Here is a 16,919-nt window from a genome sequence, read left to right on the forward strand (position 1 = left end):
GACCAGTTGTGTTGTTGGGGAATCCATAAATGTTAGATTATGTGGGGCTTTTCTCTGAGACTGTTTGGTTTCTTTAGAGAAGAATCCAACCATCTCCTTCTTCCAACTGGGGAAGGGATTACAGAATAGTCACACACAATGGGCTGGCAGCCTTCATCAAGCTGAACAGTGGAAGGGGGTCTTTGTACAGCATTTGTCTTCTACCCTTAGTCATATCAGATATCCTGCAGCTTAGAATCTGTTGGGCCAACTTCTCTGCCAGCTGCACAGAAGAGTGAGGGCGCCTGGAGGTCTCACTGCATATTATAAAGATTTTCAACCAATCTTTAGGCCTAAGACTCATCTCAGCTTCACTGTCTCAGGGTCCTCCAATGCCCAAGACTTGCCAGGTCCTGTGGAGAGTATGTCTTGCTTTCATGGTATGCTTTTTTTGCAGGCACTTGCTATTCATATTTCCCTTCCTGTTAAGACCTATATCCAATTATATTTTCCAAAAATTTGTTGATGTTTATTATCTGTGAATATTTTCTCTGCCAGTCTCTGTACTTCTGAGTTTATATATTTTTTTTTCCTCTAAGAACATCTTTTGTACACATTTCTATGAAGTTTCATTAGGGAGTAAAGATAGATCCATGTTTTACCCATCATATTTAATCAAAAGTCATAACATTGTTCTTTATATGTACTGAACTAATTCTATCTCTGTAAGTCTCACTGCTGGCAGGGGAAGCATATTTTCCTACTTTCTGGAACACATTGCTCTTATGTTTCCTTTTCTATGTTTCTCTTGCCTTCCCGTCTCAATAGTTTATTTTTGCTTTTGTTTCCCTTGCCTTTGAAGATGTGTCTAGCAAGAAGTTGCTGTGGCCAAAGTCAGAGAGGTTGCTGCGTGTCTTCATCTCTAGGATTTTGAGTGATTCCTATCTTACATTTAGGTCTTTCATCCATTTTGAGTTTATTTTTGTGTATGGTATGAGAAAATGCCCCAGTTTTATTCTTCTGCATGGCTGTCCAGTTTTCCTATCACTATTTGTTGAAAAGACTATTTTTTTTCCCACTGGATATTCTTTCCTGCTTTGTCAAAGATGAGTTTGACCCTAGAGTTGAGGGTCCATTTCTGGGTTCTCTATTCCACTCTATTGATCTATGTGTCTGTTTTTGTGCCAGTACAAACTGTCTTGATGATTACAGCTTCATAACACAGCTTGAAGTCCAGAATTGTGATGCCTCCAGCTTTACTTTTCTTTCTTAATGTTACTTTGGCTATTTTGGGCTTATAATCATATATTCTTAAAATTCACTTCCCTTGGTAATTACCACTATTTACTTTAAAATACTTGTTTTACATTTCAACATACTGGGTTTCCATATGATTGTATCTTTTTGACACAGGCACTTGCTGTGTTAAAGATAGACTGATTTCTATCTCCATGCTCAGCAGAGTCTACTTGAGATTCTCTACCTCTCCCTCAGCCCTGCTTGTGTGCTCTCTCTCTCTCCTTAAAGAAATACATATATCCTAAAACAAACAAATAAATCTTTAAGAAAAAAGAAACAAAAATCACTCTACATGGTAGCAGTTAAATGAGTTCTTTCCACCTTCACGAAGTATAGAGAGAAACTACATAATACAGTTGCTACTAATTCTTAATTTTAAAGTCTTTAAAAGAGAAAAGGAAAAATTTGACAAGAGCAACAGCAAGACTGTGGTGTAAAGGAGAATAAATTAGTAGATGAGGCAAAAACTAGAGAAAGAAGTTGAAGGTGATAGGAAAAGTTCAGAGATTTTCGCCATTGGCTTGGGACTTATGACCGCTCCCCTCTCTCCCCACTTGTGTTAGAAGAAAACAGTGACATCCTTACCTGGGCTTAAGGTCAATTACTAAGAGCCTCATACATACCTGTAATAATATTATTGATTTCTTCAAATTTTCCACTTTTGTTTATGTACTCTTCTTCTGCCACTTGAAGTTGTGGAAGACACTCAACCAGTTCCTCTTCCTTTACTTTATTACTTTCTGTTTCCCTAATAAATCTTTCCTTTAAAGAAAATAAAGCTAATTTTGAGTAAAATTTTTGAGAATTTATGCAATTTATGCTCTAGAGTAGAATGGAAACTCTTCAAGAGGAAGAGTTCTCAGTGTCCTCTTATCCTGAGGTGCACAGAAAGGTATTTGGCACATACTAGGTATTTGAAAAATACTTGTTGGCTATTGACCTACTCTCTGGCAATTTGTAAAGAGATTAGATTCAATGGGCTATCCAAAGATCCGTTCAGTTCTCTGGCCCTACTGCTAAGATTCTATTAATGCTAACATATGTGTACCTTCAACATCTATTTGAGAAAATTTCTCTAGGTTAATCATATTTTATGGAAAAAAAGCCAGGCAGCAAAACAGAATATACACAAGTCCTAAGAAGTGTTGATATAAGTAGGAAATGGGGAAGAGGTAGAAATAATTACATATGTTACTACAATAAATGGGCAAAAAGTGTCCCCACACAAAACATGAAGATGCCTGCTTAATTATTCAGGTTTAGGGATCTCTGGGTGGCTCAGCGGTTTAGTGCCTGCCTTTGGCCCAGGGCATGATCCTGAAGTCCCAGGATCGAGTTCCGCGTCAGGCTCCCTGCATGGAGCCTGCTTCTACCTCTGCCTGTGTCTCTGCCTCTGTGTGTGTGTGTGTGTCTCTCATGAATAAATAAATAAAATCTTTAAAAGAATAATTGTTCAGGTTTAATTTAGTTTCAAAGGGAACAGTTGGACCTCTCTTAGAAAGTCAGGATGTGTTTATAATAGTGACTAAAGCAGAGACAGTCAGCTGACATTTACTATCTATTCTCCTGTCCTTCAGTATCAGGACGTCTCAGTTCTAGCTCAGCACATGGCTGCCAGCTAGAGGGATTGCTCAGCTTCCCTTGCAAGTGGGTGTGATTGATGAGTTTGTGCATCCAAGGGATGTGTGCCACTTCTGGGTCCTCCCCCTTCAATAGGAAGTGGTATGTGCTCCCTTGGTCCTTCCCTCCTTGGCCTGGCTGGAAAAGAATGAGAATGGAAGCTGCCACTTGGATCCACAGATGTTAACCTCATGCTGAGGATGGCAGAGCTGCCCTCTCAAACTTAGATCCCTTGCCCCTGGCCTGTAATGGGAAAGAGAAATAAACACCTTTCTTCTGTAATGACCACATCAGGGGGTCTTCTCAACTAGATACTGACTCTTAAGATTTGAAGAGGCATACTTGACCCAGTTTATTCTTTAAAAAACTCTTTTTACTTTTAATTTTTAACCAAGTTGCATACACACATAATCCAAAAGAAATACCAGGTACCAGCAGAGCAATGCTTGGCAGGCTTCCCCAGTAGGAAGTACCTTCACAACACAGCTGACCAGAAGCTAGTGTTCTTTGACCCCACCAAAATAATAACTCAGATGTAAGAGGAAGACACTTACATGGGTGAGTGTGACCAATACTGTTTGGATGAATCTTCTAGGTCCCCAAAAGGGGCATGCCCACTTGAAAGAGACACTAAACTTAGGGAGGTTCAATGCTCTAGTTTCCTACCAGTTATCCTCCCAGTCAAGATGTAGCACGGCAATCATGGGTCATTCCATACAAGCAATGATGCCTGGTAATACAACTTTAGTTGTCTACCTTTACCAGGCTCCAGGGGAATGACCCAGAAAGTTAAGCCAAGGTCAATTTCCTAATAAAGGAGGGAGGGTTGCTAACCCTTTACTACCTACATTTGCTTCTGTTCACTGGATTTTGGCATCTCTTTGATAAAGCAACTTATCTGTGCCCTAATTAATACAGTGATATGTCAGCCTGATATGTCCCCTCCCAAACTGCCATTAGAATCTTTAGGAATAAATATAGAAAGACAAAAACATACATAAAAATACCATAATTTAATGGAGCGCCTAGTTAAATCAGTTGGTTAAGTGGCCGGCTCTTGGTTTTGGCTCAGGTCATGATCTCAGGGTCGTAGGACTGAGCCCCAAATCATGCTCCACACTCTGCTCAGAGTCTGTTTGTCCCCCTCTCTCCCCTGTGCCTCTCCTCCTGCTCATGTGCTCTTTCTCTTTAAAATAAATAAATAAAATATTTAAGCAAAACAAAAAACCGCCTTCATGTAAACATACCTTAACGCAGAATCAGGAGTCAATTTGTCTGCACGGCAGTGTTAAGAAACCAATTGTGTATTACCTATACTATGATCTCTAAGAGAACAGCCTGGGAAAAGAGGGAGACAGATGCAGGTCCCAGTCCCTGCCCATCAGGAGAACTTCCAGCTCATCCTAAGACTCCCTGTCCATCTCTCCTTCCCAGCTGCCTGCCCTGCAGCCTTCAGGCCCCAGCTCCAGACAGAAGGCTGACGGCCTCACTAGACTGTGTAACCAGCTCCCGCAACTGTGGAGGTCAAATCCTCTAACAGACCCCATTCCCACTGGCTCTGCTTCTCAGACCAAACCCTGCCAGACATAGGGATGTAGGACCCAGCAGATCCAACCATGCCCCATTGTGGCAGCACTAGGTCAGAATGCTGTAGAAGCCCGTGGCTCCTCATACAACTGAGCCAAAGGCAGAAATGGGTTCTGATTTCCAATTTGCTCTGGGTTATTGATGATGTTTATCATGGGGAAATCTTTATAATAACAGCACACAAGCTGCCATCTGCCCATGGTTATGTGAATTAGACACAGGTGGACACAGCCCTACAGCAGGCACATAGCCTGGCAAATGGGGTGGAGTGGATGCTGGAAGACTATCTCCTTATCTTGCCTAATTGCACTGTTCAAGCTCGAGTGCAACGTTACCTAGTGTCCTCATCCTATTGCTGACTTTTGTCTTCACTGGTTTACCAGTAAGTATGATGGTAAACTCTGTCAGCTCTGACTCAAGAAATGCCTGACACATGCTGGCTGCCTCCTCCCAATCACTTCCTCAGTTACCACTCTGGTTTGGGCTACACAAACTACTTGGAACATTGCTTTTGCTTCCTAATTGGTCTTCCTGCACCCACCACTGCTTTCCTAAATTTTAATCAACAGAGCAGCTAGAGAGATCCTATTTAAATGAAAATCCAATTATTTTAGCCTGTCATTCAGAACCCTCTTCTGGCTTCCCAGGCAAAGAAAAGACAAAGCACTCATGATGGCCTATAAGGTGGCAGACCTGGGAATGCCCCTCTTGGATCGCCCCTCAAGGAAGGGCTGACTCGCTGCCTTGTGCCAAGGAGTGTGGTCAGCTGCCAGCCTCCAGCGGCCGGCCCCTTCAGGGTCTCCTTGGTCATGTAGTGAAGATCATGGTCTTCGAGGGGTGGCCCCCAACCAACTGACTGGGTTTGAGGGTTACCTAAAGGCCTGATCGCTTCGCCCACCCAGTCCTTTCATAGGCAACACTCCCTAATAAACCTTGGCACTCTTCCATCCATCTCAGCATCTACTTCCAGAAAATGGGTCCCTCTCCCTCCTGTTTGCTCCAGCCATACTGCCTCCTCGCTGTTCCTGCCCCAGGCCTTCGTGGTGGGCATGCTCTCCGCCTGGAGCTGCCTCCTCTGCTAGCTCCAGGCCACCTCCCCACACCCTCCAGGACTCTACCCTTTCTTCTCCAACCCTCCTCTTTACTGGCACACAGACTGCATTGCACACGCTCGCCCTATCCCTGCTCCCTGCTTTATCTTTCTCTGTAGCATTTCTCACCACTGAATATACCAATTGTCCTGCTTGTTTTGTTTCTTTCCAATCTCCCCCCACTAGGATGAGAGCACCAGAAGGGCAGAGTTTTGCTGTCTTTTTTTGTGTATATTTTTCAGTATCTTGAATGCTAGGTGCCCAGACAGACAGCAACTGACTGAGAAACGCTTCCCACCCTGACTCTTCTCCCTTCGGCTTCTCATTTGTCTGAATCTGGGCAAAGCTTTTTTCCCCTTTTTTGTTCTCTGAGCTGTGTGGGTTTCTGTTTCACCTCTTCTTATTTCTGGCCATTGCCTTCGGACACCTCTTCTCTAAGTTCCTAGACTTCTATGTTGCTTCCTTGGCATGTCTACAAAATTACTTTTTTTTTTTTTTTTAAATTTACAGAGGAACATTTCATCACAGATTTCATGTGTTCCAGCACCATCTTTCTGACTGTTCTTCGGTTGTTGGAAAGCTCTCTTCCCCCTTTCACTTATTTTTCTCATAGTATTTTTGTGTGGAGGACACAGCTGCTCCTTTTGTGTTATTTGTATTAGGAAAGAACTGGCTCCTCTAGGACCAGGTACCTGAGGACAGTTTCTGCAGGATTCCATGGTGGTTGTGCAGAGAGGCATGGGCTGAGCCCAGGGCAAGATCTCAACTCTGAAATGTGAGGACTCCCTGCTGCCTTATCACATGGGACAGTTGTCCTCAAATAAGGCCCCTCTGTCTCCAAGTAACACCCCTTTACCTTTCAAGGTAACTCCATCACCTTGAAAAGCTGTGCTTTCTGTTGTGTTTCCAGAGACTCGCCTCCTCAGGGCCCCCTGGGTCCTTTCGGTGCCTTTTCTCTCTACCTTCCCCAGCACCCATGCTCTATTCCATGCCAGGCCGGCTCCTAGCAGCTCCCAATTCAGTAGGATGCCTTCTCTTTCATGAGGATTTCTGAGTTTAGTCTCACTTGCCTTCCTTCAGCCACTCCTGGGCCAGCTCGGAATGGCTCCCTGAAACGCTCCACCTGCCCCCACAGACTCTGCCAGCATTTCTACGTAACTCAGAGCATCTGATTTTCTTTTCTTACTGAAATTTTTTTTTCTTTTCTTGCTCTTTTTTTTTTTTGCAGGAAAAAAAAAAAAAACAAGAGTCATAATGAAATTGTAGCCTTGTTCACACTGGAAGATTTTATATTTAACTGTTTAGAATAGCATGAACTATCTATCCTCCACCCCCAATATAGCCATCTAAAATTATTCTTAGATGTAAAATAAAACTTACCTCATACTTGTTCAACTCTTCAATTAACTTTTTTTCTTTGACAATAAATTCCTCCTCCTCTTGTTTTAATTCACATGTAACCCTTTCTATCTCTGCCAAAAATTCAGTGATTTCTTTTTCTCTTAAACCAGTCTGATTAGAAAAAAAAAACAAACAAAACAAAATCAAACCTGAAGATCTGTCCTTTTCATTGAGCAGCCTTAGGTTTTCCAAGAGCCAAGAGTTAACATCTCTTTGCATGGGACTCGGCTCCAATGTTAGGTTCTATTATTTCATAGAGGGAATTTCTTTCTTTTTTTTTCCCCCCCTCCTGCAAAGGTTAATTTATTCACCAAACAATATCTTTATTTTTTTTTCATCTTCCACTCCCCTAAATAATATTGTTAATCTACATGAGGAAATAAGGAATGGCAGTGGTGGGGGCCCAAGGGTGGGCAGTGGGCCAATACTGGAATTAAATAAATGATGTTTGGTCTCTCACTCTTTTTTTTTTTTAAGAGAATTTTTCCTTAAAAGTTAACATTAAATAGGTTTCTAGTTGTGTGTTTCAAAAGCATCTTCTAGAGAGAAGTGCTACTTTGTTTTCCAAATCCCTACAGTTATTACACAAAAAATAGATACATTTCTTAAGAAAGTTAAATAATTCACTCTAAACATCAGTCACCAGAAAGGAAAATTTCTTTTAATAAGATAAGCTGTAATTAAATATTGAAAGAGAATCACTGATATGCAGTAATAATTTTAAGTCCATGCTAATAGGGAGTAATAATATACTATTAAGTCCCTGGAGTTCCTTTACCTCTTGTAATAATTCAGTGTGTCTGAGTTCCACAATCTGTGTTTTCTCTACAATTTCTCCTATCTCAGAGATTAGCTTATTTTTCCAACGTGCATGCTTTTTTCGCAAACAAGCTACTTTCCATTGAGTTATAATACTAGAAGTTAGAACACAAAGAATCATCATTAAATTGACATAACGATTTACTGAAAAGATGAAGCAATTCAAAGCAAACAAATATTACTATGATTATACAAATCTGTTTGTGCTATTGGTGATGCGGACCATGCATATCAGCTGAAAAAATAAGCCAAAGTGTTAACTGTGTCCATGCTGTCCGTCTTCACCAGCTGCTTCGCAGTCGTGGGGGTGTATGTATGTCCAATAGGACAGTGGACAAACCACATGTGGCAGCTCACCTCTTTTAGGTAAACAATAGAAATGGAGAAGGTTCAGGGGCAGAAGGCCAAGAGAAGAGACCCAGGTGGAAATTGTAGTGAAATTACCTAAATTACCCAGAGTGCTAATAAGGGATTTCAACCCTCTGGGTTCTCAAATTTTTCTTTCCACTGCAATATAAAAAAGCTACATTGGAGGAGGGTAAAAATGTGCAATTGGAGTCTTATACATGAGATAAATGACAACAATAAAATACAGCTAAGTTTTTGCAAATAATTCCTAGGTACCAGGGAGTCATCTCAATACTTTATGGAGATCATCTCATTTACCACTCATGGTGACCTCACTGGGTGGATGCTACCATCATTGGCCACTTTACAGGAATGGGAGCAGAGAGGTTGTATAATGTAGCCTCCGTCACAGAGCTAGGAAGAGACAGAGCGACCAGAGAGCCCATCTTCAGAGCCTGTTTGCTTATCCACGTTCCTCTGTCACCACATGCCACCTCCCATACTGGACCACACAGAAGCCTGGTGAGCAAGGGGCACTGCACAAATCTTGGCCATTTCACTCTGGTGAGTTTGATCAAATGAAATGGAAAACTTTGGTTCTGTTCAATGCCCCAAAATCAAACTAACAAACACATCTAGATCTGAGGCAATTGACCTGATTTAATTTAGGAAACAAATTTCCTTGGACTCTAGCAAGCAACAAGTATTCTGGTTTCCTCCTTACTTTGGAGCACTGTTCATTAAGATAAACATATACTACTCATAACATAAATGATTTTATTTATTTACCATCTCTGATTTTCTCTTTCCAGGTTATCATTCAGGATTTTTATTTGTTTCCGATACACTGCCTTTGTTGCTCTAAAAACAAGAAAATATACATTGGGTTTTGCATTTGTGGAAGCCAGCAGAATATATAAAAGACTTCATGTATTACTCTTGTGCACAGTAAGACTACCATCTAATTGGGAGACAAACCAAGCCTAGTAAAACAACTAAAGGTAGTGCTAGACTCAGAGAAAGACAATTATGGTCTTGTACAAGTGCAAACTGATTTTGCAAGTACTGTGGTGGATACCTAAGGGAAAGGAAGCACGGATTCTGGAGAGGCAGCTGAGAAGGGGTTATTGGAGGTTAATGTTTAACAGAGGGAGGAACATGAATTGCCAGAATATGGAAAGGGCATTTGCAAAGACACAGAAAAGGAGAAGCAAATCAAGACTCTTATGGCCAATAAAGACTTGCTGTGGACAGTGGACACAAAGGAAAGGAATAACAGTTATACGGGGCTGGTGAGGAACTTTGGATTCTAGATTGAGTCCTGATTTGATGCAATGTATAATTGCAAAAGCCAGTATCAATTTTTGTACTAGGGGTAGGTAGTAATTAAGGATGGGAGATTTCCTTGTGAATCTAAGATGGATAGAAACATGAAGAGTCTAACACAGGTATTACTCATCCCTAATGCACTACCCTAAAAATCAACAAAAATGCCTCTAGGGTAACTTTTTTTCCTAGTCCAGGTATTAAAAGCCTTGATTATTTTTATTCCCTTTTTCCTATTAAGTGCTTCAGGTGCAGAAAAGTAAAATGTGACTTCACGTCTTTTGAAAAATAGAAATATTCGTAACTGAAACAGAATAGGTAAGGCTGTGAAACTAGAAACATAACTGTGTTCATGGTTTTTCCTCTGCTTGAATCATAGTGTGGGCTCTTGATTTCTTACCTCCGTAAATCTATTATCCTACCCTGGAACTGTAAGAATCTTCACAATTTGCCCCAACCTCATTGATTTTATTTATATATTTAGTGTAATCCACAAAGGAGTTGAACTAATCTAAAATAATGCAACAATAATATAAAAGTCCTAAATGGAAACCAATATTGGGTCACAGATTTGGCTCTGAGCTTCCTGGTGACCAGAGCAATGATGACATAATAGTTGGTTATGGAAATCTGCATTATTCTTGTGGAATATAAGACCCCTATTCAAACCAATTCTATTTTCCTGCTCTTTTACCGGGAAGAGTTCATAATTTCCCTTCTGAAACCAACATGAGAAATAGATGTTTAAATATGTTATTTCACAGTGCAAAGGACATGCAACCCACACATCCTGCTATGTTCTAGATTTCTTTTGGTACAGGTCAAATTTCAACACCACCTATATTAGTTCTATAAGCTAGTTACCCCACTGCCCTATATTCAAATAATAGAATATATTCAAATTATAAAAATGAAAACTATGCAAAACCCCTTTGATCCAGTAATCCAACTTTTAGGACTTTATTATATAGAAATAGTTGTATAGCTAGACAGAGATATATATGTTAAAGGATGTGAACTTTTAAAAGTGCTTATAGTTTAGAAAACTCAAAAACAGGGATGCCTGGGTGGCTCAGTGGTTGAGTGTCTCCCTTCAGCTCAGGGCATGATCCCGAGGTCCTGGGATCAAATCTTGCATCAGGCTCCCTGCAGGGAGCCTAACCCCTCCCTCTGCCTATGTCTCTGCCTCTCTCTGTGTGTCTCTCATGAATAAATAAGTAAAATCTTTAAATAAAAAAACCCTCAAAAACAAAAGTCCATCAGTAGGGCACTGGTTAAATAAAACATAGCATAATAGAGAAATATTATACAGTTCAAGAAAGAATGAGGAAGGAGGTCCCATATATAGGAATTTTGTCTTCTTCTGAAATAGTTTTAAAATCAACAGATAAGTATAAAAATTAATACAAGGAATTCCCATGTATACCTTTCACCAACTTCTACAAATGTTATCATTTACCATATTTGTTTTATCATTTTCCCAGATGTCTTTTCCAGCTTTTTATTAAGATATCATTGAAATATAATATTGTGTAAGTTACCCGAATGTAAGTAGAAAAATACCAGTTATAGAAAAAGCACAATCCCATTTTTGGACGTACAAGCACACTGCTATATGAAAAGCATGCATAGCAGAGTGTTAACAGTGAGATCTCAGGGAGGGGAAAGATGGAGATTAGGGTAACTTTTACTCTTCTAAGTTACACATTTCTATATTTGAATTTTAAAATCAGGTGCAAGCATTATGTTTTTAATCAGAAAAATTAAATTTAAAAATCAAGGTGATTTAGAATGGCCAAAATGAACACCGTAGGGGTATGATAATGTTTGGGCACATTCTTGTTAGTAGAATCCTACTGGGTCCACTTCTCATGTCCAGCAGCTTGTATGGAACTCAGGACCTGCCTCTCCTTTCAACAGTAGATTCAATGATAATGACTCCCCTAGATTGTAAAAGAGAGACTGCGAATTGAAAGCCTCCTTTCCTATAGGATATCAGACATTGTCAGATCTATTGTTACCATATATTAAAAAATAAATGCAGAGAAGCTGAAGATTAAAAGTTTCAAAGACAGTAAACATACTGAAGAAGATCATGGAGCGTGACAAGTCCTTCTTCCATATTTTTGACGTCTACTTTTCTTTGTGACAGGAAGTTTTCTTTCTGAGTAATAAATGTCAGTTGTTTCTGATTTCTACCATGAAAAAAAAAACAAAGTTATCATATGTTGAAGGGTAAAATCATCATTTTTCACTCCTCAACAAGAAAGGATATATAATTGCAAATAAGAATGTAGAAAGTAGGTTGGAAAGTTCAACTCAAACTATTTACCAAACAAATTAGTAAAAATAGAAACAAAATCTTTTTGTTGGTGGTGGCTCAATATAAACTTACGAAAATCTCCACACCATGGAAAGAGCATTAATTTTAATAGCAACCATAAAACCACAAGAAGAGATCTATAGCACTCCATCCCTCAGAGTGTGTGTGTGGGGGGTGTCTCTTTTCATGCATTTATCAATTCAACGTGTTCTTTTGTGAAAAGTGAAGGAGTCCGTCAGACCAACTTTAAATACTGGCTTACCTCTTTCTAACAGTGTGACCTCAAAAAGAAACTCTGCCTGGGGATGAGCCTCAGTTTCTCCATTCATAAAATAGGGATCACAATGCCTATATGTCACCAGGTATAAGGATTAAATGAGATGTAAAGTGCTTAAGCAGTGTGTGTCATGGCACCCATGAGGCATTTTATAAAAAGTGGTTATATTTTGTCTCCAGTTTGCAGAGAGAATAATGACAAGTGTACAGTTTTGTTTGAGGTCACGTTTTCCAGACATTGATAGGAACATTCCTATAACAGAAAGTGCTTTATATAAACATCTTCTTCAAAATTGCTATGGACTGAATTGTGTCATCCACAAATTCATAATGTTGAAGCCCTAATAGCCAGTGTGATGGTATTTGAGGAGGGGGCTTTTGCCAAGTTATCAGGTCGCTTGTTTAGATGAGGTCATGACGGGGAGGCCCCTCATAAGAAGACACACCAGAGAGCTTGTTCTCTTCTCTCTACCATGAAAAAAATGCAAGAAGGCAGCCATGTGCAAACCAGGAGAAGGGGCTCTCACCAGAATCTGACCATGCAGGCACCCTAATCTCAAACACCCAGCTTCTGGAACTGAGAAATCAATCTCTATTGTTTAAACCACTGATTCTATGGTGTTTAGTTATGGCAGCCCAAGCTGATGACAAAAATAATTAATGGTAGTAAATGGTTTAGTGTTACACTGATTTGTCATCAGCACATTTTATGATTAAAACTGGTCACTTAATATTGATCTGAGGAAAATTTCTGTCTAAATAACTACTAACAACAGATTGTCAGTAGACTGTGCAATTGCCTGAGATACTATGATCACAGCAACTCTCTGCAGCTCAAACGCTGCACTGACTGTAAACTCATTTTCACAACAGTGAGCCTGGACACTGTAATTACACTTTCCTGTGGTCTAACTTTGTGTGTAGGAATGAATCATTTCTATAATTCATGCTTCCAAGATGTTATTCTGTACTCATTAACAAAATATTGGTGAATGCCCACTGCCTGCTAAGCAATGTACGAGGGAATATAGCATGGAATAAGGCAAAACAATGGTTCATAGTTGAGAGGGACAGAGAGATTTGTGCCCCGCTGATTACAGTGCAGTGTCTGATGGAACAGAATGGTATCAGAGGGGATGTTTCGGAAGGATCATTCTGGTGGAAGGGAGAGGAACAAATGAAGGGTGGTAAAGCAGAAAGTGGGAAGAACTTTTGAGGGACAAGCCAGAGCAAGGAAGCTGAAAGAGGTGACAAGAATGGAGTTGGAGAGGAAAATGGGATATATCTGAGAAATATCTGGGAGGTGGAACTGACAAGCGTTGACAAGCCTTGGCTTTTGCATAGAGTCCGATGAGTAGTAAAGGATAGGAATTTCCTTGAATGATTTTCCAGTCTCTGGGTTAGGGGATTGTGTCAATAACCAAAGCGTTCTCTGAGATGGGGAATAGAGGTGCAGAGTCAGTTTCTGATGAAGGTGGATCTCACAGTTTCCCTAGACAGTTAATGGGTAGAAGCAGGATTATTTTTTTTCAAGAATCCGATTTATGAGTAAATATAATGCATGTGGTATTTATGGATTTGATCTGATCCATAGGAGGAAAGCATTACCCGGTATATATAGAGGCAGAATAGGAGTATGTCTATTTATTTGGGGAAAATAATACTTCACTGTTGTCAACATATTTGAAAACTAGGATATGCTTAAGCATAGAGTCACCATTTTGATGCCAGGGAAAGCACCCCATAGCTACGACATGTCGATTCATGTACAGATCATGGAAAGAAACATACTCCTCGTAAATTTTCTGTTTCTGCATAAAAAGTTTATCCTCCTCACTTAAGACAATCTTATATTGTCTGGTAAGAGTATGCAGTTTCCCCTGTAGATCTTTGTTCTCTAAACGATTTTTGTGTAGTTTTTCAGCCATCTAGAAAAAAACAAAGTAGAGGACTTGCTTCACACTTCTTTGGATGGGAATCAGTCATGTGGGCAACTCTAGAGCACTGGGTATATTACCTAGCACAGTATGACTATACCATAAATATTAAGGGATTTAATTCTATATCAAATATGCAGTTTGCCTTTTGGGACCTCTTCTATAAATTATGGCAAAAGTGTAGAAAGGTAGTAAACACGGATGCAGAAACCACAGAGTAAAAATTCATATTGAAATAAGAATTGGGGGGGCACATGGGTGGCTCAGTTAAGCATCTACCCTCAGCTCAGGTCATGATCCTGGGGTTCTGGAATCGAGCCCCACATTGGGCTCCCACTCCCCATCCTCCCTCCCCCCATACTTGTGCTCTCTCTTGCTATGTCTCTATCTCTCACTCTCTCAAATAAATACATAAAATCTTAAAAAAAAAAGAAATAAGAATTGATATCAATAAATAAACTGAGATCATTCTGCAGGATCTGTTATGCCCTACCCTAGGGAAAAGAAAATATAACACCAACAGGAGCTCTGGCTCAAAACTATGGCTGCCTCCCATTAAATAATTCTATTCAAGGACAAAAATAGTACTCATTAGTGAACTTTGTACTTAAGATATCTCTATTGAATTGCTTCAAATGAGATTAGGTTTAGTACGAGTGATGGGCTGAGTAATCAAAATAACACACTGGCTGAGGATTGCTAAAATAGCTGGATAAAGAAAAATAACTTAGAAGTGATGGATAACTAAGAAAATAATGAAGAATTCTAAAAGAAATTGAGAATCCATAGTAGTAAATCTAGCACTGAAAACTCCTTTCACTCTGAGGACATTTACTGATATGGAAGAAACCATTTGGAAACAAGATTTTAGTTCTCTTACCTGATAAGAGGGACAGAAATCAATACTTAAAGCTCATCCAGGTATTGAGTCTGATAAACGTTCCAACACTTTCGTCTAGGATCCCAAAAAGCTTCACACTCTGGAGAAGTGTAAGTTGGAAGCTAACAAGCCATGGTCCAGGCTGATTTCTATCACCAGGGAACCTTAAGGTGCATGAAGGTGGTTTGGGATGGGTAACACCTCAGCCATCTGATGGAAGTGAATGAAAGTCTGTTCCTGAGGAAGATCTGATTGATCATCCTCAGCTTCAAATTGCTTCTATAAACATTTTTTAAAATACATGTCTGGTGTACAGTTTTCTACCAGGAAAGGAAGGAAATAAGACAACATGAACAAAAATGGACAGAAACAACAGACTGCAGAAACAAACCTATTAAAACAATCAAGAGTGAATGGAATTAGACACTGAACTATATAAATACTGTGCTTACTATAATCGAAGAAATATTAGACATACTTGAAAATTACAGTGAGGAGCTAAAAACAGTGAAGAATGACAAAGCAAATTTGAAAATTACCAACTAAAAAAACGCAATAACCAAAATTTAAGAGCTGAAACAAGACCATTCTGCCCAGAATACAGCAGGGAGAGACAAAAGGTAGAAAATACAGGAGAGAGGGTAAAATACGTAGAGGAAATGTATATTGCTACAAATAACATATACACATATAATCGGGAATTTCAGAAGAAGAGGAAAAAGAGTGAAATATGTGAATAGATAATCACTAAGAATTTTGTACAACTTATAAAAGTAAGAAATTCATGAATTTAAGACGCCCAGTGAATCCCATCCAGAAGAAATAAAAAAGAAAACATGGACATATCATAGTGAAACAGAACAAGTAATTAAAGGGAACAAAGAAGACCTAAGGAAATGAGGTACACCATGTTCATGGATTGGAAGCCTCGATATTGTAAGAATGTGACATTTTCCCCATACTTTTTTTTTTTTCAGAATGCAAAATTTTATTATTAACTGGTTTCAACAACAACAAAAAAGATGAGTAGAAACATAGACAGCATCTCCCCCAGCACCAGGCAGGGTGGGGAAGGCAGGCAGGAGGGGTAGGCCTAAGGTATTCCCCTCTGCCCAGCAGAAGTAGAATCCCAGGGAAAGGGTCAGGTTCCCTCCATCCAGCTGCAAGCCGGGAGACCCTCATTCAGGGGAGCCCAGGACAACAGCTGAGGGCGGAGGCTGAGCAGCCAGGGGCCAGGCCTGGGGGAAGGTGTAGAGAGAAGTCCTAGGCTGACATCACCAGGGGGGTGTCATGGGCTGAGGGTTCTGCAGATATGACGTGACCACAGCAGAGATGGACAGCATGAAGCTACTCATCATTGGTTAAGTGTCCTCAGAACTCAGGGAGTTGGCAAAGCTTATGAAGGAGCAGTAGACGGCCACCCACGCGCACCACTTCAGCTTGAGCATGAGGCCACACATGCTGAAGATCATGCCGAGCAGGTTCAAGTAGTCCGGCGTTGGGTCATCCAAGGCCGGGATACACTCGCTCGGTGGGGGCTTGTACCTGAGCACTTTGTTCGGCCTTCACGGGTCCGACATGTTGTTAGTGGACATAGCATGTCGGAGCTCCCCATACTTTTCTATAGATATAATGCAACCCCAATCAAAAATGCAAACAGGTTCTTTGGCACGACTTGACAGACTGATAGAAATTCAAAGGGCCAAGAATAGTAGAAGCAATCTTGAAGAACAAAGTTGGGTTTATACTACTAACTACAAAGGCTATTGTTAAAGCTGCTAATTAAGTTTGGTTTTAACGTGAGGAAAGATGAGTCCAAAGGAACATAATAGAGAGTCCACAGATCTACACACATATTTATGATGTATTTATGGTCTACACTTGATTTATGACAAACATGCCATTACAATATAGTAAGAGGTAAAGACAATCTTTTCATTAAGTGGTGATAATTCACTGGACAACCTTATGGAAAAATATGAATCTTCACCACCATCTCTCAGTGTACACACACACACACACACACACACACA

The 16,919-nt window shown here is 40.1% G+C and overlaps 2 protein-coding genes across 2 annotated transcripts in view; both read right to left on the minus strand.

The window, feature by feature from the left end:
- The window catches only part of CCDC175 (coiled-coil domain containing 175), a 69,527-nt gene that overhangs the window by 30,390 nt on the left and 22,218 nt on the right, over positions 1 to 16,919 (minus strand). Inside the window, exons 9-14 of the mRNA XM_072761666.1 lie at positions 13,861 to 13,997; positions 11,555 to 11,665; positions 8,934 to 9,005; positions 7,756 to 7,891; positions 6,957 to 7,088; positions 1,902 to 2,040 (exon numbers count right to left, since the gene is read on the minus strand). Of these exons, the coding sequence (XP_072617767.1) occupies positions 1,902 to 2,040; positions 6,957 to 7,088; positions 7,756 to 7,891; positions 8,934 to 9,005; positions 11,555 to 11,665; positions 13,861 to 13,997 (727 nt within the window). The remainder of the gene's footprint in view (positions 1 to 1,901; positions 2,041 to 6,956; positions 7,089 to 7,755; positions 7,892 to 8,933; positions 9,006 to 11,554; positions 11,666 to 13,860; positions 13,998 to 16,919) is intronic.
- WDR83OS (WD repeat domain 83 opposite strand) lies at positions 16,014 to 16,496 on the minus strand. The gene is given in 1 exon segment (XM_072761669.1): positions 16,014 to 16,496. A coding segment is annotated over 1 exon segment (321 nt). The 5' UTR covers positions 16,482 to 16,496; the 3' UTR covers positions 16,014 to 16,160.

Source organism: Vulpes vulpes, chromosome 6, assembly GCF_048418805.1.
Source record: "Vulpes vulpes isolate BD-2025 chromosome 6, VulVul3, whole genome shotgun sequence".
Lineage (NCBI taxonomy): Eukaryota > Metazoa > Chordata > Mammalia > Carnivora > Canidae > Vulpes > Vulpes vulpes.